General features: G+C 31.6%; 1 protein-coding gene and 1 long non-coding RNA gene across 3 annotated transcripts; one reads left to right on the top strand and one right to left on the bottom strand.

Annotated features, from left to right (window-relative positions):
- Positions 1–425: 425 nt before the first annotated feature.
- Positions 426–26,007, top strand: LOC130671638 (uncharacterized). The gene is made up of 3 exons (XM_057475670.1): positions 426–1,110; positions 19,652–19,880; positions 25,240–26,007. The coding sequence occupies exons 1-3, from the start codon at positions 985–987 to the stop codon at positions 25,572–25,574; spliced, it is 690 nt and encodes a 229-aa protein (XP_057331653.1). The 5' UTR covers positions 426–984; the 3' UTR covers positions 25,575–26,007.
- Positions 1,781–8,353, bottom strand: LOC130671639 (uncharacterized). 2 transcript variants are annotated; one of them, XR_008990546.1, is made up of 3 exons: positions 8,173–8,353; positions 3,469–3,815; positions 1,781–3,367 (listed from the first exon to the last, which is right to left on the bottom strand). It is a non-coding gene; the product is annotated as an uncharacterized LOC130671639 (long non-coding RNA). The 2 variants fall into 2 exon arrangements; XR_008990545.1 differs by lacking the exon at positions 8,173–8,353 and adding an exon at positions 7,712–8,022.
- Positions 26,008–27,356: the final 1,349 nt, after the last annotated feature.

Below are 27,356 nucleotides of genomic sequence, written 5' to 3'. Positions count from 1 at the left end.
AGATAAGTTTTTTTCTTAATTAAAATAAATAAATTTGATATATTACTAGACATTATTTTTTTTTTAATAAAAATAAATGCAGCAGGACAAATTAAAAAGATGAGTCAGTGTAATTATTTTATTCATATCTCATATGTATATATATATATACCCCTATATAGGATCATTTTATTATACGTCTGATGACGAATCCGTAAAGTACAAAGAGAGCAAAAGAAAGAAAGAGAAAGAATAGCTCGCGTTAAAGTCCGGAAGGGACAATCTAATTGATGAGATTGGTTAAGATATATATGTATATATATATATATATATATAAATATATGTGAATGTGTTGTGTAGTACATCTTTGTCGTATGTCAAAGCAGAATGTACTGTTGATTCTTCATACAGTACAACTACTTTGGATTACATCGACAACGAGAGCGTCGCGCGACGACGAACTGACGACGCGGGCGAACGAGGGAGGTCCAGCCTCCGAGAATGCTCAGAGCTCAGAGTGTTCACCGACTTCACCGCGTTCGCATCCTTTATTACTCATAAACATTCCGCGAAAAAATATTCAAATTACTTTTTGTCATCCCATTCATCCCATCCGACATTTAAATTTGAAAAAAAATTTTTTTTAAATAATAATAAATTGTCATTCCTCGTAAGCGGTAATAAAAATTTCAGTCATAAATTGTAAAGGATAATTTTAAAAAAAAATCTCAAGACAGTGGAATGAAGTTGTGACGTTTCAAATTTATTGTGACGTTAAAGGAAAATATTTTGCGGGTGAAGAATGAGTGATGAGGTGAATGGAAATTCAGGGATTTTCTTTCAGTGACATTTGTCAAGTGAAGGGATTTATTTGAATTGCTAAATTGATTTTATATATATATATAATAATAATATATAAAGCTTGTGATCAATAAGCATTCAAATTTTGAAATAAGAAATTATAAAATTCCTTAAGTAAATAAATTAAAAAAAAAAAAAGTGACAATGAAGTGGTGTATGGTAATATTATTTTTTATTTCTTCCACGTGGGCGAGTAATTCAATAGACTCGTGGAATTCACCACCAAATTGCGCTTCCCTAAAGGCCCAGCAAGACTTTGATCTCGACAAGGTATAAAAAATTTTTTTGTAACTTGTATATTTTTTCGCGCATAAAAAAACGTAAAATATTTACTTGTCAGTGTAGATTTATTATTATTGAATACACTGCGGAGCCGATAAAAGCTTCCGCTGTCATTTCTGTCATTTTGCAATAAAAACTATAAGACGAAGATTGGAAATTGAAACGACACCCGCGAAAAATGGTTTTTAAAATCTAAATAAAATCGGCGCTGCGATGGGTTATCATCATCGACTCAACAACTACTTTATTTCCTTTGTTGGTTTTGTCGGTTCATCAACCTGCCCTTTTGTTACATCAAAAGCTTCTTAATATAAAACCACTCTGCTATAACAGCCACAAGGGTTGGCCAATTCCCTGGCATTTTTTGCCGTCGCTACTTTTTAATGATACACTTTTTTTTTAAATTCTTCTTCATGGAATTTTTTTTCTTCATATACTTTTATTACCAATTATGCTAATGATTACAACTTTTATTATTTTATAATCTTTTTTTTTACTTAAACGTACTAATTAAAAAAAATTTTAATTAGAAAAATTGTACCTTTTTTTAAAAAAAAATATCCTTTGTTGTATTAAATATGAAGATTTTAAATTTAATATTTAATGAATAAGTAAAATCCCATACACTGTAAAAAAATTTTTAGGACCCGGTGTAGTGTAAATTTCTCGGTGTAAAAATTTTGGTGTAAAAATTACACCAAATTTGGTGTTAAATTTAGACGGTGTTAATTTAAAATTTTTACACCGCCATACGTGGAAATTTATAATTCATTATAATTTTGCGTTAAGAAAATTAATCATAAAAATATCGAAATGTTCAAAATACTGTAAAAAGAGCGGTGTTAAAAATGGACTCGTTTTAACGCCGCCCGGTGTAAAAATGAAATTACACCGGTGTTAAAGCGGGGTAACCGGTGTAAAAGCGGAGTAAAACCGGTGTAAAATCAGGGTAACAGGTGTAAAAGCGGAATAAAACCGGTGTAAAAGCGGGGTAAATTGCGTCCGCTTGGAGTATTAACTTCAAAGATTATAAAACACAAAAAATGTCAGTTTTTTATGAAAATTAATAAAAAATATCATTTATTAACAAGTAAGTAAAAATATTCACAAAGTAAAATATTTTAACACCGGTCTAGAATATCTCCACTGGCGGCGGCGTTATTTTAACATCGGTCTTAAATATTTACACCGGTGGCGGCGTTATTTTAACACCGGTACAAAATGATTACACCGGTGGCGACGTTATTTGAACACCGCTTTCGGGGGTAAGTTTAACACCGATAATTTTAACACCTACACCGCTTGGACTTACCCCGGTGATTTTTTACAGTGTAATTAATATTTAAATAAAATTAAGTAGTTAAAAATATTAAATGATCGTTTGTTTCTCATTAATAAAAATTACGAGTAACACGGAATGGTGTAAAAAAAACTATACTACACTATGTTAAAATTACACGGATGAAAAATTTACACCGAGAGAATTTTACACCGTTATTTCACACTACACAGCCGTTTAAATTTCTCCGGGTCCATTTTTACACCAAAATTTTTTGCAGAGTAGAAATAAAAATAAGGGAGGTAAAAATCCACGAAATATATTTTTATACTCGACTGAAATATTAAATGATATTTAAAATAAAAAATTAAATAATATTTTCTCAGGCACATTTACGAAGATTTTGAATTTATTCAAAAAGCGCAAGCTCACTCGTTTGAGAGCTTGAGGGCTTGCAGTTGTATATTACGTAAATTTAAAATTTTTCCGCATAACAAAACGCGGCAACGTATAGGTGAAATAACTGAGATAAATATAAAGTAAACATAAAGAAGAAGCAGGATAAAAAGGAGAGGACGAGAAAGAGAAAATATAAATACATATATTTATATGTTAGATAATAAAATAGCTATTATTGTTTGTCTTCTCCATTTGTTTATGTTTTTCTTCGCCCACTTAGTGGATGGGAGTTAAAATATTTCTACTTTAAAGGGTAGAACTGGATTTTCTGGGAACAATGCGCGGACATATTCCGTAGTGATTAGCATAAGCTCAATTTAAAATCCTTGCGCTGAATATAAAGCGGTTTTCGTGACACACGCGAGTTATGGGCAAGCTGTTGCGAAAAATAGACATGAAAAAGTGCCAACGTATCGCCTTTAGTTCTTATTTATTTCTCGCTATACATGTTTCATATATATCTGTACATCTCGTTGCATTTCGTGGGCTAAGCCATATAATTTATGACTAGAAAAACAAAAGATTTATTAGTAGGCTCACCTTTAATCTTACACTCTATCATTTTTCGTGTTTTCCTTTCTTTTACATAAATTTATTTATTTACTCACTTGTAGTTCATCTGTTGGTTTTTCGTCGGCGAATTTTTTTTCCAAGCGCGGGTTTGTATTTTTGAAAAAAATTATCTGCTGGCTGATTTTTTATATTTGCAATTCAAAGTGACGGAAATTTTAGTATTTTTTTTCGCGACAACAAATTTTCCGCCAGTGTCAATCATACTGTGTTTTATGAGGCATCAAATTTTATAAAAAAAACCCATTGAATTGAATTTGTAGGTCAGAGATATTGTTTTTTATGTAAAACTCAATTTTTTTATTTGAATTCTGATTAAACCACTCACTGGAAATTTTTCGGTTGCATAAAAGAGTAAATGACGTTTGGTAGAAAATTTAATTACCTGAAAAAAAAAATATATATGAATAGTATAAAGTTTCAATTATTTTAAAAATATATCGTTAACTAGACAAAAAATTTTTTTTTAATTTAAAAATTCGGGCTGTTATTTAATTAGAGGCTGTAGTGGAATATAATTTTATTTTGAATGTTTCGTAAATTGAAAGGCTGCGAGTGAGCGCGAATAAAAATGGCCTATAAAATTGTTGAATAAGAGAATCTAATGTATGGATATTTCCTGTTACGTATTTGCGATTTGATAGAGTGCAATAAAAAAAGTTGTTGAGTAAATAAAGTTTGTATCAAGGGCACATATTTGATGTGTATAGAAAGATTGCGAACTGTGTGATTGTGTTACATGTTGATCTGAGGTCGAGGACGAGTAATAAAGCACGTGGCACAATAAGGCGAAGGTCATGGGGTAGGTAGAACTGATAAATAATAATGAAGAATTCAAGAAAAAGTCAACTAGATAACCTACATAAAAAGTTTACGTCACGGTCATATATATATATATAGAGTATGACTCAGATATCATGATCATGGAGCATCGTTTTAGCCCTGACCAATGAGCGATATTTATACGCTGCCTTACGAGGGTTGAATCCGTAATTATTCTTTATAGAGGGAGGCCATGGAAGTAGTCTGCAAGGGCAGATTGGTGGAATTATTGATTACTCGTCTTGATTTACAACACTAATGGACCACTGAGACGAATTTTATCAGCAGTGTCCCATAAATTATTTGATCTTTGTCGCATTTTTTCTCATATAACCTTTTTCTGTCCATTTCGAAACTCAGAGCTTAATTTTTAAAAGCTGATTTTTCGTTGAAATAAAATAAATGAAAATGAAAATTGAAATTTTTCACGAGACCAATTGAAGAAAAGTAGGGACCGGATTTTCAAAAAAAAAATTACGCGCGCATTTTTAAAATTCGTGTAAAAAATTCTGTCGTAAAATTATTTGTTATTAAAATTTTTTTTTTAATTCTTTCGACAACGGTTTCTCTTGAACGAATGAACCGATTTTGATGGTTGAGGTGGCATTCGACGCGGCTTATAGAGCTCTAGAGCCCAGTCGATTTTGGAATCAATCCATCCAGCACATTAAAAGTTATTCAAAAAAAACATTTTTGAAAAAATTTTATTTTTGGAATATCTCTGAACGAGCTCTACCGATCAAGCTCAATTTCTCTCAGCTTCAAGATATTGACAAGCCGCGTCGAATGACACCTTAAAGTTCAAAATCGGTTCATCCGTTCGAAAGATACAGGTATTTACATACGTACGTACATACATACATACATACACTCGGACATCATCTTGAAATTAGTCAGAATAGCTTCTTAGAACCTCAAAACGTCGACATCTGATGAAAATTCGATTTTCGTAAATCGGACCGAAACCAATAACTTCCCGAATTTTTTAAAATTTACAATTTTCTTAGCGGGAAGTTAAAAATACGAGCTCGATATTTTACGTAATTTTATTCTTGTATATGAAGCATTGAATTCGCTTTTTGCATGATTAATTTTTCTATAAATTGCTGTAGGAAATTCACAACATGAAAAGTGTTTAATAAGTGAATTCAGTTCTATGGATTGGGAATAAATCACTTCCGTGAAACATTCGGACTCTAATAACTGGTAATCTTTATCTATTTTTTATTTTCTGAAAAAATATATATAGGCATATATATATATATGTATAATATACATATATATAAGTGAAAAATATTTCTAGACACGGAAATCCTCGTACATGCACGATACGTGGAACAAAAAGCTCCAGTTTCCAGTAACTTTTTTTGCTAATTTTTTTCATAAGCTATTCATGATAAAAATCCTCTCAATAGAAACATGAGATATAGATGTAAATTTTATTGTCTCGTTTTTCCTTGTATAAATATACATTGTGCCTGATACGTATATATATTTTAAAATTTTTTGTCCGGTTGTTTCACTGCGTGTCTTTTTTACGGCGCGTTTACCTTTAATTTTTTTTCCTTTGTTTTGCATCTACATTGAGATTTAAATTATAGTGTAACAAAATGTCAAACCCCCTAGTGATTTTTCTCAATAGAATTTACATAGATAGTGTCGTCAAACCGTCGGATTCTTTGACAGTTAAAACCGGGGGTAGTAAGGACGGGGAGAGACCGAGAATTCTGGGGGCGAGATCCAGGCGGGCTTTTTAAATCGAGACCCAGTTAATTAACTTCCAGTTTATGTTTGATAAAAATTTATCACAGCGCAGATTAAGTTATATATTATGTATACCGACTTTGAAGCTCGATCCAGTAAATTTCAGTGAAAATAACTTTAGAAAATACTTTTAAATTGCGGCGGATGTGATGTATTATAAAGTAGGAAACGAGCACTCAGTGAACTGGTCGATTAATCCAACGACTTTGAACGGAACTGATGACATACTAAGTCGTAATCACCGTTTTCATATTTCCAATGTTTCTGATTCATTCCTTTTTATTTTTTTTATTTTTCACTCAATAATTTTTCTCTTCGACCGCGAAGATTCAATACGAAAACGTATAATGGCGTAGTAAGCTCCTTTTATAATTTTTTGTCACCTGACCCAAGGGAAAATGCTTCAAGTATTAGTTCTTCTGTAAACGAAAAAAGTGAATGGAAAATCAATTTAAGATATCATTCAATCCTCTTTCAATCAGCAAATTTTTTGTCTTATAATCTGGAGGCTTTTTCCGACTGCTGAATCTATAATATAATAATCAATGCTTTGAAAAAATCTCTGTATATATATATATGTATATTGGGAAACTTTATAGTATTTTATTTTCTTGAAAAGTAAAATTAAATTTACCCAATAAACTTACACTTGTTGATGCTGGCGCTGCGGGCTGTGTGCCCTATATATAATCAATAGATTTAATATGCCCAAGTTATCGAAAGGAGAATAGGAAGTAAAAGGCAGAGAAGAAGATTCTTAATTATCAACTTTATAAAAGTTATTCTTTGATTTTAAAATAAATGATAATTTTTCAAATATTTATGGAAAGTTTTTTCATGAAAATGCCTTCAAACCATAATTTCTTACTGTTGTAATTATTCGCAGCTTAAGCCGCTCAGAAAAGATTTTTTTTTTTCGTGAAAATGAAAAATTCGTTTTATTTTTTTTACATGCATGCAAAACTAAAAAATTCAGCCGATTCAGGAAAAAAAATATTTATTATTTTGGTATTTTCTAGGCCTGCATAAAAAAAAAATTTGAAACTTCTGTCGGTTTATCACCGCGCGTTTGACGGAAAAAATAAAATTTCACTGCGAGCCGCATTTATGATTGCTGATAAGAATCAAATAATCGCGCGTGCTATCATAAATTAGATCTCGCGATTCCGCGGCCTTATTGGTGCATAGTAACCCGTTTCGCAAAACATACACAGCCGATAAACACATTACGGAATCGATTTTCAAGAGGCTCAGCGAAATTCCCGGGGCATGACATTGATTGGGCAATTCATGTTCAGTTCATAACACACTCATGACAACAAATCGTACTCTTTTTCAAAAAGATTGTTTTATTTTTTATTTTCCATTTCAATGGATATATAAACAAACAAACAAACAATCGAACCTAAAAGCCCACCTCGCCCGCTGATCCTCTGTACTCTACTTCTTCGCTCGGAATATGTCATATTGGAAAAAATAGTCACAGCTATAGTGGATCGGGGTAAATACATTGATGTTGATGCATCGAAAGATGGAAAAATGAAAACAATAAAGAGAGTGTCAAGCATTGTTGACAGTACTCATACTCCCATGTATACTACACACCTGCATTCACGTATTTACGAGTATTTCAAATTTTTTTCCGCTATAGATCAATAAAAAAAATTTATAGTGCAGAAATAATATTTTTCTTACTCGGTTGCCGGCTGATTTTCCAGCCTTTTCAGCTTGTTTACAAATAAAAATGAAAATATATGACTTATATCCCATATATATTCTCCAGAATCACTCGGTTCATTTTTTCCCACCGCAATATTCGTGTACGTACGCGATTTTACAGAAAAAGTGGTAAGCAAGTGCACTGCACCTCGGTTGCATAAGCGGAATCAGGTGATTGAGCCACTTTTCGAGGGTCTGAAGCGCGGCACCGTGCCACTAGAATTCATAAATACTGATTTATATCTATATCGCGGATTATATCCTACACAGAACGAAAACTCAGTAGAGAGGAATGCAACGACTAGTCTGATGGAAGTAGAGAAAATAGAAGAGAGTTTGCGCAAGACGGAAGTAGGCCAGCGAAATGCCATTCCTTGGCTCATCCACCCACACAATGTGCTGCTGTTACTAGGACTCATTGAAAATTTGCATCTCACCCTGCTGCTACTGCTGCTGAGCTATACCGGGTACCACTTAAAAGTTCGCACTTATTCAGAGTATGAGCAGCACACCAAGAGCCATCCATTCTCCGAACGTGCGTTTGTAAGCCTCAGGCATCTTCACTGTCATAGAATATTCTGAAAAAAATTTTTTAAATTATAATGTCATTGCACTATCACTGGGATGAAAAAATAATTATTTCTCTTCCATAAAAAAAATTACACTGTAGAGAAAATTCACATCGTGTTAAATTTAACACCGGGATAACGTAGACTTAGTCCCTTTATTTAGTATGGTGTCACGATTAAATATTTGACCCTAAATATCTAACGTCGAAATATCTGAGAAATTAAATCTAATCCAAAAATATCTGATCAAATCATCGAATGAAGTTACTGGTGAAATTGTTTCTGATAGTATTGATACTATCGTAAGTATAGGAATACAAACAGCGTCAGGACGAAAGATTTGACCCTAATATTTTGTCATTAGATCTTTTGTCGTCAGATATTTTGAATTAGTTATTTAGTTATGTAACCGTTTAGTATGCCCGAGTCAAAAAACAAATTCGGATTTAAGTCTCAAAATTCTCAATGAGGTTTTTGAGGATCAATTTAGAATTTGGAGAGTGACAACAGTATAGAAAGTTATCCTAGTTTAGTCCTCAAAGTAGTAGTTACGACCAATTTTACCCCTTTGAGGACTAAACTGGATTAACATAATCTGGATTAGAGCCTCAAAATACTCAAAACATACAGGAATAATTTTTTCCGCATTTGAACCTCGGTCTCATTCGACGTATTCTCTTCCCTCCCTTTTCTATCTAAAATTTTTCAAAGCCCGAAGTATAACTTTTCATTCAAGGATTTTGAGACCTTAGTTATAATTCAAAATTTAGACCTCATAGTTCTCATTGAGGATTTTGAGTACTAAAGTAGAGTTACTAGGCGGCAAATAAAACATCAAAGGAATTGAGGCTTTTGAGGACTAAACTAGAATTTGATTTTGGACTCTGGAGCTTAGTCCCTTTATTTAGTGTATGTTTACTATGATTTTGTGTCCATAATAAACCAATAAATCTGGTAAATTTGTAATTTATTGTAAGGCGGGGATGTGTAAATTCGATTAAATCCATTAGCGAGGTTGCTAAGATGGCTTCAAAGCGAGGAGGAATTTGTAAGCTTACCGGGAAATTGGTATAACTTTTTGGTGAATGGCTTCTACACTAATGGCGCGACACCATAGACCACCATGTGCTAGATCGAGTAGAACGAGCAAAGTCGTAAGTTAGTTAAAGCTATGGCTTCTAGCATGCGTCTGACGACGGCATGCAACCGCTACACAAAATATACGGGACTAATCCCGGCTTTGTCTTATTCGTATGCAGACATAACCGGCAGCTTAAGAAGCTGACGACAATGCAAAAAACCCATAATCACCAAAACTACTGGCATAAAAGGCTTTCAAGCGCTACCGTTAAATTTAGAATTCGTAAAACCTCCAGCTCGTGAACAAACTATCATCGATTCCCTAATTTACATATATATTATAGCTACTTTGTAGTTTTCAGCTACGGTATCTATACGGATAGATCTATATATTACTCCAGTGTTGTGTGTTTCGTTTCCCAAAGGAGTTTTGGAATCGGTCCAACTGGTTCGTTAACTTTTCAAGTAGAACCACTCGATGAGACGGACCATTGAATCAGTTGGCATGGCAAGCGCAACAGATATCCTCTGCTATCCGAGTAGATTCCCCGGAATTTATGATCTGAGTATATCGTAGATACGTTTTATCCTGTTACCTGCTCACCAATTTTATTTTATTCATTCCCGTAGATTTTATCCAATCAATTTTTTTTGTTTTTATTTCATTTAAATTCAAATGTATCGTAATGCGAAATCTTGGATTGCTATTTGCAATTTAAATTATTTAATCAATCTGAAATAAAACGCAAAGTTTAAATAACAAAAACTATCCCAACCGATGCGCTGCAATCAACATGTTAAATAATAGTCAACTCATATATATATACATATATATAAACCCAAAAAAAAACACCGCGCAATTTATTTTCATGAGATTTTCTTTTAATCACTTTACAGTTGAATAGAATTTTTTTTTTGGGCGGAATTCTAAAGCTGTACATTTATTTTTGGAAGCCTAATATGTATTAAAAAAAACATGTCGTTATCAGTAGAAAGCCACATTTTTGAGAAAATTAATTTTTGGATTTCCTGTTAGCAATGGTCGTGATACACGCTTTCAATGTTTGATTTGAACAAATAGACAGATTTTGAAGTTTGAAATGGCATTCGACGCAGTTTTTTAGTCTCTAACACTGAAAATTTTTTGACATTAATCAATGAAAAAATATATATCCAGGAATATATGCCGGTGAAATAGCATACATACGACAATACTACAGATATAAGCCGGATATATTTTTTCGTGCGAGTGTGTGACTGCTGTCATCGAAAATGGCCCATAACTACGTTTGTTTTATGAATAACTGTCAACAATATGAAAACTTATTGCTTGTTTTGACGCATTCTCGCGGAGGAAATCCAGAGGAAGTAGAATAAAAATTATTTTTTTGAACTCCGTATCTCCGAGGAAAGTACCCGAGTCAAAACACAAATTCTACGTTAGTACCCAAAATCCTGAATAATAACTATGAGGTCTAAATTTTGAATTCTAACTAAGGCCTCAAAATCTTCAACGAATGAAAAGTTATAATACTTCAGACTTTTAAAAATTTTAAATAGAAAAAGGGAGGGGAGAGAATACATCGAATGAAACTTTTAGGGTTCAAATGTGGAAAAATTTATTCCTGTACGTTTTGAGTATTTTGAGGCTCTAATCCAGATTATGTTACTCCAGTTTAGTCTTCAAAGTAGTAAAATTGGTCTGAACTAATACTTTGAGGACTAAACTAGGATAACTTTCTGTACTGATGTCAATCTCAAAATTCTAAATTGATCCTCAAAAACTTCATTGAGAACTTTGAGACGTAAATCAAAATTTGTTTTTTGACCCGGGTACGTACACACTTCATCCACTCGGACATCATCTTGAAATTAGTCAGTAGCTCCCTAGAACCTCAAAACGTCAAGATCCACCCAATGTATATATTTAATTGCAAAATACCAAAGATCAATTTTCTGAAGTGAGCAAACAAAAACTATAATGATTAATAGCCATCTCCAAAAACCCCATCACCGAAGTGAGAAATTTAGCGCTCACGGTTAAATGCACACAAGAACCTGCATTATCTTCAACAACCACAATATTATTATTATATTTTGCATTAAAACGAACTTTGATAGTTCTCTCAAAGGTATAGAATCCCATGAGCTAAGCAGCATCAGAGAGCTGTTCCTTCAGAAAGTTTAAAGTTCTGCTGCCGGGGGTTTAACTCCTGCCTAACTGATGCTACCGTTTACGGACAATGAGGCTTGTCCTCTTTATTTCTTAAACAAATAATAATGAAAAGACCGTCATTATATATATTATTTTTATTTTTACTACTTTTATTTACGTTATTTCCCGACACTTTCATTCATCTTGTCACGTCCACGGCTTGTAACAACTAGGATAAGCAACTTTGGAGTGGCATCTGTTGGCGTAAGTAATTTTGCATTACGCGCTATATATATTTTATATATAGAATACACTTGAAAACTTTTGATCCGACAAAGAATTGTCGCTGCTTACTTTCAAATAAATTTATTAATAATAACCAAGACTTCGATATTGAAAACGTGAACTCAAAAATAAATATGAATAGTAATTTTTTAATTACCCTTTCATTTTAAGGCAATTTCGCAGCTGGGAAAATAAAAAAACTCAAGATATGAGAGCGCAATTGCTATACATCTCTATATATATTTATATTAGATGTAATTACACTTTTTCATTAGCCTCCTTAAGCGAAACAAACAACAACAATAATAGTAATTGATATATAAATTAAAAAGTAACACGTCCGCACAATATTTCACACCCGCGTGACTAATATTAAAAGCATTTGCATTATTCGAACCGGCGAGCAACTTTGACCCGCACACCCTACAGCAATTCACTTTGAAACACAGGGATGAAAGACAAGAAGACGAATAACGGATAGAAATTCAATATCTAAGTGAAGTGAGCGCCAAAATTAGCCGATAATCGCTTAGCAATTTATCAGTCAGCTTTCAAATCATCAATTCCATTTACAAATTAAATTTTATAATCCAACTAATTGAACAAAGCAACCAACCAACAGCACAAATTTTATTTATCGTCAGTTCGCCGTATTTATATGCATTAAAAATACATATATATATATATAACAAAGTGCGCAATCTGCAACAAAAGTGGTTGCAAAGCGCGAATTCAGCCGTTTTAATATTATTTTCCCCACTTCTGCAGTGTGTGGCTGTGTTGTGTCATGTTGCACACGTGTGATCACAGACTAGTAGCTACTGACACAGCTTACACACACAGTCTGATACTCTCCTATATTTGTTGTGTTATAATAATAAGGACAAGCAGCACACATGTCTGATATGATGATATGAGATAGCTATACCTCCAAATGTCCATAAATATCTCATATATATATTCATATATAATGTATACACGTACAAGTTGATGTAGTTGAAATTCACCTTTGGTCTCCAGCAAATTTCCCAACCATAATAATAATAACAACAACAAATATACTGGACATTTACCACAATTTACATATACTATATATATATATATATTTATGTGTGTGGATATATATGTAGTTTCAAACTGATATAATATTATTTCCGACCACTTTTGGTATCTCGTCACTCTATATATCCATGGACATGTAATATATATATATTACATATATATATAGGTAGTAGAGAGCCAGAAATGTAAATTAAAGCAGCTTAAACTTTAAGTATAATTTTCTCCCTTTGCTATCTTCTTTCGTAAAATATATGCTCTTAGACAAGAATTAATTTTTGGTTCTAATTCAAATTAATATCTCACTATGACGCATCTGTGCACTTAAGCACAACTCAACTGAATCACGTTAAAATAAAATAATGTATAGGGTATCGGAGCACGAGAGGGTGCCCAAGGGAATAATTCATTTATATTGATTTTAATCACCGTATATTCATTTAGAACAAATCTGTAATTATGTTAATTAAAAAATTTATTTTCGGCAGCTCCGTTCTACCCCGGTACTTAGTGTCAGCTTGAAATTAATGAAAATTTGTCACGGAAAAATTTTTACACTTCGTCAGCGATTTCCGAGGTATCCCACGATTTCTTATATATATTTTCCAAAAGTTTCAACTTTTTCGGACCGGAAATCAACGGAACGTTCGATTTTCAGTGACTTTTTTCGAGTCTGTCAATTAAATAATTGATTCCGAGTAAAAAATATAAAATAAGTGGTCCTAAAGATGTCTTATCAACAATTTCCGGATAATCGTCAGTGGAAATCGTTTTTCTATCGAAAGAAATAATATATTAAGAGCGCTTTCAATAAATAAACCGAGCCGAGGGAATGAAGTAAACCCGCGGTCGTATATATCTGCCACCTTAGAGACTACAGTTTCGGGTTCCTATATGTATTTAAATCGATACTTCGAACCCGACTGGACGTATACTTCACCCTACACCCGGCTCCACCCTATCTATCGTGTAAGCTCATTTTTTTACGTTTTTTTTTTTATTTACTTTCCTTAGAAAGTCTTGCCGCGCGTGTGACTGCCGAAATTTACTGACCCATTCATTGATACTTTTTTGTGTTCGTTATCGGCAAAACCGTGTGTGCTGAGACACTTTTACCGCGAAAATCGTTAAATTATTACCTCCGACGAAGCTTATTGAATATTTTTTTCCCTTATTTCTCACAATATATTCTCGATTAATTCTCGTACTCGGTAACTATCGATTAAGTATTAATACTCTTTAGAAGCAAAAACATGCGTTCAAAAAAAATTCCGTTGGCGTTAAAAAAAATTTATCTATTCAATGCATTCATATTATTCATATAAATATAAATATAAATATAAAATAGTCATGCAAATCGAGCATACACCGAAATTGTTTAATTTACTTTTTTGAATTGAGCGTACAGATATAATGAATTTTTTTTAAATTTAAAAACAATCGTGAAAAAAAGTACAGGGAAAATCTGCCGTCAATCAGCAGAGAAACGAAAATAAAAAATAATTAAATAAAACATTCATCGAATAAAATGTTTATTCGATTAAACAATACGTTACTTGATATCATTTTTAATTAAATGTACAAGTGGTCAGCAAAAATAAAAAAAGAATTGATATTAAATTTCTGCTGTCATTTATTTAAATACCGAAGGAAATATATGTATTTATATATTTATATCAACGTCAATTAATTTTTCATTTAATTTTATTATTTCAATCCCAAGTATACTTTTATATCTATATATATTTATATAGAGCAATTAAACACAATTGGTTTTAGTAAAACGCGGATTTAAAATTTACCTCTGAGTTAAACTTTTAAAATTACACTCAATTCAATGGCAAATTGGGTTAGCATGTACGCTTTAGTTTCGTTACTTAAAAAAAAAAATAAAGAGCCCATCTAATAGCAGCAAACACGTAGGAAATTCGGTGTTAAATGTAAAATAATGTAAAACATTACAACCCAGTGCATGGAATTGAGAGTGAACATGGAGCTTTGCCGATTTTTTAGTTTCACGTGCTAGTAAGTGCGTTATACATTTCATAGAACAGGTAACTGTTGTAGTTGCTAGTATGTAGCTTTACTTTATTAGCTCTCATGACAGTGTACCGGAAGAGCGTGATGGGATGGGGGAGTATGAAAATTGCTGGATCTCGAACTCGAGCTCGAGCCCGAACACGCGTTTAAACAAATCACAAATTAAATTTCAATCGCGCCACTAGCCCGAGGCGCTATAATATCCCGTATAATAGAGATCCGCGTGATATATGGGAGAACAACCCGCATTGTTTGAATTAACCGTGTAAGCTAAGCACAGCAATGCTATTCCCGGTTGCCGAGTTGATCGTGTCATTTGTATTTATACGTCGCACCAAGGCATTGTGGGGTATTAATTCTGTGCCATTTAACGTTTATCTAATATTGTTGTCGAAATAAGTACACCGGAGGATGCTGGAGGGCCGGATGCGTGGTGTAAATATACATGTGTGGGCTCAATATATGGGCGGCTTATAGTAATGACACCTAAATGAGAAACCAAAGTTTTTTATTTAGTTTGCGGGGTTTAAGTTTCAGCTCGCTTTTGACAAGAGATTTGAGTGGCGGATTAACTGGATCCTGAACGAATTTCGCTATTCTGATGACCCGAGGCCTCGAAACATTCAACGGACGCATTAATTTTGGCCGGGATCATCGTCTAAGAAATTCTATAGAAAATCGATCGAAAATCCAGACAGCTGAGTCAAAAAACAAATTCTAGTTTAGTCCTCAAAAGCCTCGATTCCTTTCCTCGATTCCTAACCAAAAAGTTATACCAATTTCCCGGTAAGCTTACAAATTCCTCCTCGCTTTGAAGCCATCTTAGCAACCTCGCTAATGGATTTAATCGAATTTACACATCCCCGCCTTACAATAAATTACAAATTTACCAGATTTATTGGTTTATTATGGACACAAAATCATACTAAACATACACTAAATAAAGGGACTAAGTTCCAGAGTCCAAAATCAAATTCTAGTTTAGTCCTCAAACGCCTCAATTCCTTTGATGTTTTATTTGCCGCCTAGTAACTCTACTTTAGTACTCAAAATCCTCAATGAGAACTATGAGGTCTAAATTTGAATTATAACTAAGGTCTCAAAATCCTTGAATGAAAAGTTATACTTCGGGGTTTGAAAAATTTTAGATAGAAAAGGGAGGGAAGAGAATACGTTGAATGAGATCGAGGTTTAAGGTAGTAGTCTGGTAACTCGCGCCGTTTTTCATGCTTCTTTTTAGGGGCCTTTTTTTTTAGAAGGAACAAATGAAAAGTTTTGCATTTTTAATATGTTTTTATTTACATCTTAAGGTAACAAAAAAAAATTTTTTTGAGGAAATTAAATAATTCATTATTATTATTATTGTCGTTTGAAGTTGACGCCTCAAAAAAAAAGCGCTTGGATGGCCCGGGTGATATTGACTCTTGTGGACATCCGAAATTAAAAATTCTTGATTAGTCTTAATCTATAGACATGTCATTCTCGTCGGAACTAGGATTAATTTTTTTCATCCCTAACTTTTCATTTTACAACCCTTTTTATGCGAAAAAAAAATGACTTTTTTTTTCAAAGTTCGCCATTTTGTTATTTTTCGATAAAATTTAATAATCCTAGTTCCGACGAGAATGATATGTCTATAGATTAAGACTCATCAAGAATTTTTAATTTCGGATGTCCACAAGAGTCAATATCACCCGGGCCATCCACGCGCTTTTTTTTTGAGGCGTCAACTTCAAGCGACAATAATAATAATAATAAATTATTTAATTTCCCAAAAAAATTTTTTTTTGTTACCTTAAGATGTAAATAAAAACATATTAAAAATGCAAAACTTTTCATTTGTTCCTTCTAAAAAAAAAAGGCCCCTAAAAAGAAGCATGAAAAACGGCGCGAGTTACCAGACTACTACCTTAAATGTGGATAAAATTATTCCCGAACGTTTTGAGTATTTTGAGGCTCTAATCCAGATCATGTTATTCAAGTTTAGTCCTCAAAGTGGTAAAATTGGTCGTAACTAATACTTTGAGGACTAAACTAGGATAACTTTCTGTACTGTTGTCAATCTTAAACTTCTTAATTGATCCTCAAAAACCTCAATTTTTTTACTCGGGAGGGCTCGTTGCTGAGAAAAAAATTTTTTCCTACACTTCTATGTGCTTACGTTCTTCCCAAAGACTTGTATGATTTATCAAAAAGTGAGTACGAAAAAAAAATATCACGGGGTAATTTAGTATATATTCGAACTTTAATACCCTAGGGATGGTAGAGTTAAATATGAAATAATTAATAATTTTTAATTAAAAGTGACCTGATAATAAGTGGAGTAGTTAAATTAAAATGATAAATAGGAGTTTATTATATGATTTTAAAGCACTCGGACAAGTTTTTTGGTGGTACTGTTGGCGGCATTCGGAATGCACGAGACAGTAGAGTACGGCCGAGAAAATAACTCACGTTATACGAGTGCCCAGTACATATACGACTGGGGACGGCTGCTTAATAAACGAAAATTTATTTGAGCGAGGCGTTTGCTCATTGGAATGCACAACTTTTTTTTTCTCGCTGTTGCTGCTACTGGTGCTTTCAGCGGCACACCCGCCGCCACCTACGAATCGATTAACGACTATTTAGTCACCAGACTATTTTTATTTTCATTTTCCGCTGGGCTGCTCAAGTTTTTCATACGCACCCCTTCCAAATGCTTATTTATTTTTTTATATTAAGCTGCAACTTTTCTCCGCGAGTGTATTACCAAAAAGTTTATAAAAGCGAACACCAGTTCCCGATAAGTTTCTTAAATGGCAACTCTACTCTGCAGAGATGAGAGGCGCGGAGACTTTCGATTGCTCCGTCGAGGCAATTAAGCCGATTGGACGGGATTAAAAAAATAAAATTAGTTTTTTTTCTGGGTAATAAAATTGGTTCTTTACACAGGTAAAGCAAGAATGAGATAGATAAATCTCAATCATCAGCAGCTATTACATTTCATTTCTTTAATATTGTACGTCGGTAGAACTTGATTTTTTTTTTAACTCTAGCACTAATTAAACAACAAAAAATCATTATGAGTAATCGGATAGTTGAAAGAAAGTGGAATTAAATAGAAAATTCTCCAGAAATAAAGCCTTGATTGATGTTTGTAGTCTTCGGGGATATCATACAAGTCTTTGGGAAGAACTCTAGCATAGAAGTGACAGAAAAAAAATTTTTTTTCTCAACATCAAGCTTTGAGTCTAGATTTTCTATGAGATTTGTAGAAAATTTCTTAGACGGCGATCCCGGACAAAATTAAGGGGATGAATACTTGAAGGCCTCGGAGGTATCGGACAAATATACTAATATATAAAATTAATTATTGATAGGCAAAAAATATAAATTTTTACAATTTCCAAAATTCAAATTTTGAGAAGCCTCCACACGATCACATTGAATTAGACGATTTTATTTTGATCATTGAGATATTTTGGGGTAAGATTGACAAATTTTAAATGTGATGACTAGGGACAAGATTTTTGCCTTATTTTTGAAATGAGTAGTTCAAATTTTTGATATTACGGGAAAAATATCGGTTTTAGTAAAAAAGTTTTCGAACAAAAGTTTTAGGAAATTTAATTTCAATAAAAAAATGTCCTTTGTGATTTTCTTATACGATAAATATTTTCACCGTAATTTCAAAATTAAGATTCATAATGAATGATTCAAAATTTGGTTAATAATAAAAATCTTAATTTTGAAATTACGGCTTTCTTATTAGTCCTAAGAAAAAATTATAAGAGACATTTTTTTTAGAAAATTAAATTTCCTACAACTTTTGTTTGAAAAATTTTTCAATAAGACCAATATTTTTACCGTAATATAAAAAATTTCACATTACTAATTATTAATTATTTTTAAATTAACGCAAAAATCCTGGCCCTAGTGATGACAGTTCATCTGTATATATATGTATATATATATATACGCATATTAATAATTTAATCAAATGATTATGAGTAAAACAGTTGAAAGGATTTATGATATCCTTTGAACGTGAATATAATGAAAGCTTTATAATTGTTAAATTAATTTGATAATTTTTTTGAACAGCCCGAAATGCCAAGTTATATCAGGGAATATAATTTTCGGGCTGCTTGACAGGCTCACCAATTGAGGTAACGAAGTAGTCGAGTATCGGCCCGACGGATGTCAACCCAGAATAATTATTGCTATTCTCTACATAATTCCAAAATGTTGTAGGCTACATCTCTAACGAAATATATACATATATATACACATATATATGTCAAATTAATTGAATATACTACACGCGCATACCAACCAGTACATATATATATATATATATATATATAGAAATATATAGTAAATTATTCACTTTATATTAATAATTACACTATTGAGTTTGAACGGGATTTGATTATTTTAAATAATTTGTAAATGTCCCATTAATATTATAAATTCTTAATTAATATTAAATTATACAACAAATGAACACGTATAATATAATGATAATTAAATGCCAATGATAATAATTTATCTGTTGCGTGATAAATAAAAATAAATGAAAAAGTTATTAAAGATAAATATTTGCGTATGATATTAATAAAGTAATAGTGCATTGGTAATTATCGGTTGTAACTGCAGGATATATTCGTATATATTATTTACATGTGTTATCAGCCGATCATCAGAGCGCTAATGAAAATTTGAATCATGATTATTGATTTACAGATAATGGGCAAGTGGTACGTAGTAGAAATTTTGGAACACAAGCCGATACCAGAGCAGGAAATTGGCTCGAAGCTCGTGATCGATAGATGTCCGATAATCAGGCTTCGATTCGACGAGCGAGGTCTTATCAGGCTGCTGTGGAGTGAGGAAAAAGGTCAACTCGAGTACACCTTCAGCCTCCCGAATTCAAAAATAAGCGGAGTTTGGAATTCAGCTGCTAAACAAAATGGTATTTTTTATGTTTTATTACACCAGAATTATGGAATTACTTTAATTGCAATTATATAGAGTTTAAATAACTCCTTAAATTTCAATTAAATTCTTAACAATTTTAATCCTAAGAAAACTTTATCACTAAAAACACTTTAAATGGTGTACGGCGCAAGTCATTATTAATTTTACGAGCTAAATTCATTTATAGACGTCAGATGGTTTAATAATAAAATGAAAAATAAAAAACAATCAGACACTTAAGGAAATTGTACGATATCATTAAATGATAAAAAAAATATACACGAGTTTTAAAAACTCTATATAAGATTTTTACTTTACTATTCAGCGAAAGTAAAAAATTTCTTATCTCATAAAACTCGTTCACAAATATGCTGCATGCTCAGTTGAAATAGATATCAAAAGAAATACTTAGGTATACTATAGACTACATATATTATATAAAAGGCGATGGAACGGCAGAAGAACTTGCATTAAAGTATCTAACAACTAAAATACTTTATTTCTTAAAAACTTGAGATACGAGAAAACTTGTGCTCGCACGTAACATTGACTTGAATCACTTGAATATTGAGATTGAATTATTTTATTACATTTATTTTCAACTATTTTTCTCTTCTATATACATGTAGAAGAAGCGCGGGCAAAACGGATCACCTCAAAAATTTGGTAGAAATTTTTTTTGTTCCAAAATTTTTTTTTTATGATCATCGATTACTTTTATCGTAATTTTTGTACAATTTTGAGTATCCAAAGATTTATTTTTAGAAATTTTTCGTGGGCTAAATGTATTTTTGGCCCGAAAAAATGCCTACGGTGTCTTCTTCGCTACTTAAATTTTATATAAATTATTTGTTCTTTTTTTCGAGCGGGACAGATTCGCCTGAGGAAAAAAAATTTTTTCTATGGGAAAATTTGGTTTTCAAATGAAAATGGAAATCATAAAAAGGCCATTCGGCATCCGAAATGGAAGTAGATTTCTTACGATAATTGTTTCACTTTTAATAAGTATATATAATTTAATAATCACCCATCAACAATTTTCAAAGATATTAACAATAGCATTATCACCATTACACATAAGTCAATTATGTGACTTTGAACCCTTATTAAAAGTCAAACAATTATCGTAAAACAAAAAATAAAAAAAGGAAAATATAGCTTTTTCTGTCGGCTATCAACACACAAAAAAAAATTCTCGACTGAAGGCAAATATTCTTGATTCAAGAAAATTTTTTTGGAGACCTAAATTTTTTTGATAAAGTAGAAATCTTCTCCAACCAAGACGAATTCTCTTGGCTCAAGAAAATCTTGACTTGGTTCCCGAAAATGTTTGTCTTCAAAAATATTTTCTTGACTCAAGATATCTGTTTTTTCTGTGAAGTTCTTTTTACATAATAAAGATAGATATACCCATTAAAAAGTTATTTACGAAAAAAACCAAAAAAGTAGGATTTTTCGTTTTTTTTTTAATTTCAAATGTCCACCATTTCTAAACTAGTTGACCAATTTTGCTCATCTTCGAACTTAACCAAGCTAATCGTTCATAGAATAAGTGTACCAAGTTTCTTTAAGATCCGTTAAAAATTTTGGCCGCTATCGTCGCAACATGGCGCGTTATATATGTATACACATAAACTTTTGAACCAATGGTATTTTTGGATCCTACTCGATGAATTATGATAGATTATGGTAAGATTCTTTGAAAATTCTACCATGAGGATAAATGCAAAAGATAGATTTCTATGAAATCTACTAAAAAGAAGCGGTCCCGTTTTTCCCGCCTTTCGTATGTATCTTTCATGATTCTTAGAAGATAAAGTTACACAAAGAAAAGTTTTAAATAAGAAAATAAAATTCAATTTTATGAGGGTGTTTTGGTGATAAAAAATTTTAAATTAAAACAAATATTATCTTCGTAAACATTTCCCAACTCGGAAATTTATGGCCAATTTTTTATTATTTTCCGCCGCTATACCGCCTAGAGCGTATTGATTGTCTATTCTAAAATATTGAATATTTTTAAACTGACCACAGGAATTTTAGATCAACTATTATATGAGAATCCCGTGTCTGCAATTATTAGGAAAAATGATTATTTTTAAACATTAGCCAAAATAATTTGATTATTTTTCAATTCTACTTTAAATTTGCTGGCCAAGTATCGATAAAATAAAAAAATGGCCCCGTAATAAATTTAATTTTAAAAATTAGTATTTTTTTCCGTCTTATTATCGGGGGAAAATATTGATTGGTTATTTCCATAATGACTTTTCATGCTAAGTACTTTTTAATATTAATTTGACAGAATGTAAATTTTTCAAAGCTGATAATCATAATATTGATGGAAAATAATTTATAATTTATAATGGAATTTATTTTGAACTAAAAAAAAATTATACCGGAATTATATCAAAGCTCGTGATCAATAGATTCTTATAATACATTTTTAATGACGTAAAAAAATCTAATAAAAGCTTAAAAGTATGTTCTCGTTATTGGAAATAATTTGAAAAAAATTTAAGACGCATTTTTAAAATAAAATTATTTAGGATCGGAAATTTTCTAAAAATAATTAGGAAATGTCAGCATTGAAAGACAATATAAAAAAATAAATATGAAGACAATGGGATTGTAATTATCAACTCACATGTCATGACTTATTTTTAATTACTATTTTTAAATAATAAAAAGTAAAAACAATTTATAAGTCGCTTTGACAACAGAACTTTAGTACAAATAATCTCATATTAATTTAATCAAAACAATGTCAGTTTCATTTGACAAAGTACCTGAGCAGCATTCTCGTTAATCTCATTTCAAAAAAAAAATTTATATATATGTATGCATATATATGAAGAAAAAAAAAAGATTGCATGAAAAAACTGCAAACGTCAGTAAATTCATTATAACGAGATATTTTTTATCCTGTCGTCAACACCGGAAACTCGTTTCTCACTCTCTTATATGATTTTTCATTAAGCTGCAGAATTTCCACTAGATAATTGTGACGCTAATGAACGTATGAATCTAACAGCGCACTCGAAAAAAATTAATTCCCGCGTATCAATATGCTGGTTTTTTTCCTGTGTAACGAGTGCGAGAGTTATTTTACGGTAAATTAATAATTTAAAATTATGATCAAAGACTACTAATATTATATATATAATATATCGGGATCGCTGGCACAGTAGGGGAATTTATTAATAGCCGATTAAGGTAATAGTATTAATGAATTAAATCGTGGATTGTTAGGTGCATATAAACTCGGATATTCAGTTTCGACTAGCCGTCATGAGCAAATTGGCGGTTTGGGGATTATAGTTTATGGTGAATCGTCAGAAAGCCTCCGACAGACGTTCACTCTGATGCTGGTCGACGACTACCCAACGGGAACGTTCGCGCCCGAGTGCGGTTTAACGAACCGCTTTCAATATATATATATGTATATATATATTCTAGATACGTGCATGTATGCCTATCATAGTACGATATAAACATTTATTACATACATACTCTATAGGATCTTAGTGATGTATATTTACATATATATGTATATCTTTTGAACGAGTACATGCGGTCACTTGACCAGCTAAACTAATTATACTCAATCGGATAATAATTGAAACAACTATTTGTTGTCACAATTTGCTGCACTTGTTTTTGAAATTTTCAAAATTTGAGTTGAAAACCCGGGTCAAAAATAAAACTTGATTCAGGCTCGCTTCGCCTTATTTTCTTTTGAAGTTATCGATTTGCCAACGATTTTTTGATAAGTTCTCGACTTTTTCGACTTAAATTTAATGTTTTTAAACTTTTTGAACTTTTTTCATCTTAGTTTCAACTTCCCGTGTAAAAAAGTTGCGGGATTCCACCGGTAATTCGCAGGTGATCAGCTGAATATCATGTGGAAGTCATATTTTGACACAAATATGAATTTCAGATGATTTCCGGATGAGTATCAAATGATAATATGGAAAGAAAGTTAGGAATAGATTGTAATGATTATATTATAAGTTGACACGTAAAATGAGAGATATTTTTTTTTTAAATTAGCAGTAACGAAGTAATCGGGGAACCTGGGACATGAAGGCCCCCTTCAAAAATTTAGTAAATTTTTTTTTTCTTTCATTTTCGGTCAAATTATGTTATCTCTGATATTTTAAGCTGATTTGCAATATCTGGGGCATAATGAACCACCTGTAAAATAATTTTCTACAGAAACAATTATTTTTTTCTAAACTAAAATGAATTTGAAAAATTTATTAATTAAAGCTCTTTTAGGTCAATACACTAAAAAAAATTCGCGAAGTGTTTAACAGTTTAATATAAATTCATTGAAATGTTAAAACTCCGGACAGGAGTGAATTGGGAGTGAAATAAAATCCACTTCACTCCGAGATCACTCCGCTAAAAAAAACTCCCAATTTCCCCGCAAGAAAAAAAAAAATTTTTTGCAATAGAATTTTTCATACAATCTATCACTTGAACTATATTTCTATACTATCTTTGTGTATTCATTAGGAATTCATCCGGAATTCATATTTGTGTCAAAATATGACTTCCACATGATAATCAGCGGATCACCTGCGGAATTCCGCAACTTTTTTATACGGGTTATTCGTCTTTACTTTGAGCACGATAGTCATTCACAGTACTTTTGACTCGCTAAACCAAGTTGAAAAAAAGTCATTTATTCGCCTTACTTTCGTCTTAATATATAAAAATTATTTCACCTTAGTTCTGACTTTTTCGACTTAGAATTTAAGTCGAATAAGTCTAAACCAAGTCAATTTCGACTTGATTTCAACTTTTTCGTCTTAAATCGTAACTAAGTAAGCCAGTTAAGTCTAAACCAAGGCGAAAACTTAATATATTTCATACCTCCGTAAAAAAATTCGAGTTTGTCTTGTGAAAAACGGCTCCAAATTTCGACTTGGTAAACCAAATCTAAATCAAGTTTTATTTTTGACCCGGGAAAATATTTCAAAATTTAGGATAAAAAATTTAATATCAGCGCAGCAGTTTCCTTATTATCATTAGTAATTTGTTTGAAAACTCGTGAATAAAATAAAAAAAATATGATTTTAAAAATTAGTATGAAATTTATAATTTAATAAAAAACTAAAACTTTAATATAAAGTTATATAAGTCCTTCATTCAAGCATTTCAAATAGACTTTAAATGCAAATAACTTTAAAACTATCGTACTGAATCACTTAAAATTTAAATCTAAAACTCACTTATTACAACTAATATATAAAGTAGTAAAATTCAAAGTAATATATAGACTAGTAAATAATAATAATAGTAATAAATTGTAGTTAAATAATTAACAAAAAATTTTTTATCAACAGGATCACTGATCGGAAAAACTTACACTCAATTCGAGGGGTCAGTCCTCGTGATGAAAGCCGTTGCGCAGCATGTACTCTTGACATTTTGTTCGGAAAACATTGACTACCAGTTATACTCTATTTTAATGGGTCGTCAGCACATTCTCGAGAAGAGCAGCATCACAGGCATTCACAACCTGTTGAAAAGACGTACGCTACACATTTCAAGTACCAGATCAACCTGCGCAAAAGGTCGAGGATCAGCCGTCTCTCCTGCCAATGCATTCAAAACCACCCTCATTTTATACATTTTGTTTACCGTTAGCTCTTTTATATCAAACCCCGAACGCCATTGAATCCGCGGTATTGAAAATTAGATAAAATTTTAACTTATGCGTACATATAAAGTCAACTAGTCCGTAAGATAATTAATCTTACAATAATTATTTTAAAAAAATAAATAACAAGCGGTCAAAGGCCTTTTTGGAAAAGGTACTGGACTCTGGATCTCACAGGTTTGAATCCACCTTAAACACAGCTATGTGTAATAAATTTATTAATATATTAATATATGTTATATTATAAATATGTATTAAATTAAATTAATTTAAATTATAATTAATAATAATACTTTAGCTAAATAATATTTGCACATCTTATGTGCAAATGCTCGATGTTACAATATTATTGACGTATATATAATATATATATATATTATTTATTATAGTATATATATGTACAAATAAGATGATAATAAAAAATGACTGAGACGTTTATTTATTATTTTTTGTTCTGTAATAACTTATGAAGACATATATATATATACATAATTTTGAGCCCGCGATGTAGTGTGAGAGATTTGGTATTGAAATTTTCAACACTGCCGGTGTCATTATATATATATAGATTTATAGTACAATGTAATATCAAGAACTGTTGTACTATTGAAGAAGTGAATTAGACTTGAGCGCCTTGAGAGTTAACGTATAAACAGGACAGTTAAGTAAGTTTAATAATTAAGGTTAATTGTATGATTAACCCCACCCGGCAAAAATATATCTTGAGTTAATGATTTAAGACGTCCAGTTGTTTATAAGAGACTAATATACAGTAATAAAATCTTGACACTTTAAAAATATATGTGCTAGGGTGACAATTATTCCCACACTTTTGGGATGAGGTAATTTTTATGGGTCGCTTACAAGTTTCAATTTAAAAAAGAAAAAAATTTGAACTAGAATTCAAATTTACTTTTATATTTTTTTCCGGGTCATGGAGAAATTTAGAGGCCCTCCATTTTAAAAAGAATTTAAATATTTTGAGGTGAAATTAATAAATCTAAAAATAGTAGAAAACGACCTTTATATATATATATATATATATGGATTGTAATCATCACTTTAGTACTGGAAAACACAAGTAGTAAAAAAAAAAATTTTACTTCACTTTCATAAAATGAAATCACAGAGACTTGGAACTGAATCTTTTTTATTTCTATTTTCTTTTCACAGTTTTCTTTTGTACGGGAGTAGACTGTAGGGTCTCGAATCGAATGACCAAAGAAATAGAAAACGAACACAAAAGAGTACGACTCTATGAAACTAGCTTCTGCCGTTTCTATCACGAACAAGTGAACCTTCGACATATACATACAAACTATATCTATATATTTTGTCGTTGTAGTGTTGTAATAGTATTGAAGATTCAAGCCGATTCCCGTAAAAGTAATAATAGCAATAGACTAACCGAAAAATAGTAAAGAAGATGAGTTTGCTCTCGACTTAAAACTCTTAAAACTCTTGACAGTCATAGAGAAACCGTAGTAACTGCACTAAAAAACGTATATACCGACTGGAAAGCCGCCGCGATCCCTCGTTAGTTCTTCTAACGCTTTATCCCTAAAAGTAACTCCAAAAAAAAAGGATAATAATAATAATAATTCATAAAGAACAGAGCGTTAAGCTTTAAAGTCACTATCAAAGGCGACTTCTTATCCTTAATTATACGGTAAAGTTAATAATTAAATGCCCTGTCCAAAGACGCTCCTTCTTTTTATTAATCAATTAAAAATTCCCTTTTTATTTTAAAACCTAAAAAACCCGAGTCGAAATTTGTTTTAACTTAAACTCTGTTTCAAC

The sequence above is a fragment of the Microplitis mediator genome, chromosome 7 (assembly GCF_029852145.1).
Source record: "Microplitis mediator isolate UGA2020A chromosome 7, iyMicMedi2.1, whole genome shotgun sequence".
Lineage (NCBI taxonomy): Eukaryota > Metazoa > Arthropoda > Insecta > Hymenoptera > Braconidae > Microplitis > Microplitis mediator.
This window is presented reverse-complemented; position numbering and strand designations above follow the sequence as displayed.

Bases quoted from the DNA above. Each gene is read 5' to 3' on its own strand.
- LOC130671638 (XM_057475670.1), top strand. From the start codon at position 985: ATGAAGTGGTGTATGGTAATATTATTTTTTATTTCTTCCACGTGGGCG. The intron at 1,111-19,651 runs GTATAAAAAATT...ATTGATTTACAG, and splicing joins AAGACTTTGATCTCGACAAG to ATAATGGGCAAGTGGTACGT. The intron at 19,881-25,239 runs GTATTTTTTATG...TTTTATCAACAG, and splicing joins TTCAGCTGCTAAACAAAATG to GATCACTGATCGGAAAAACT.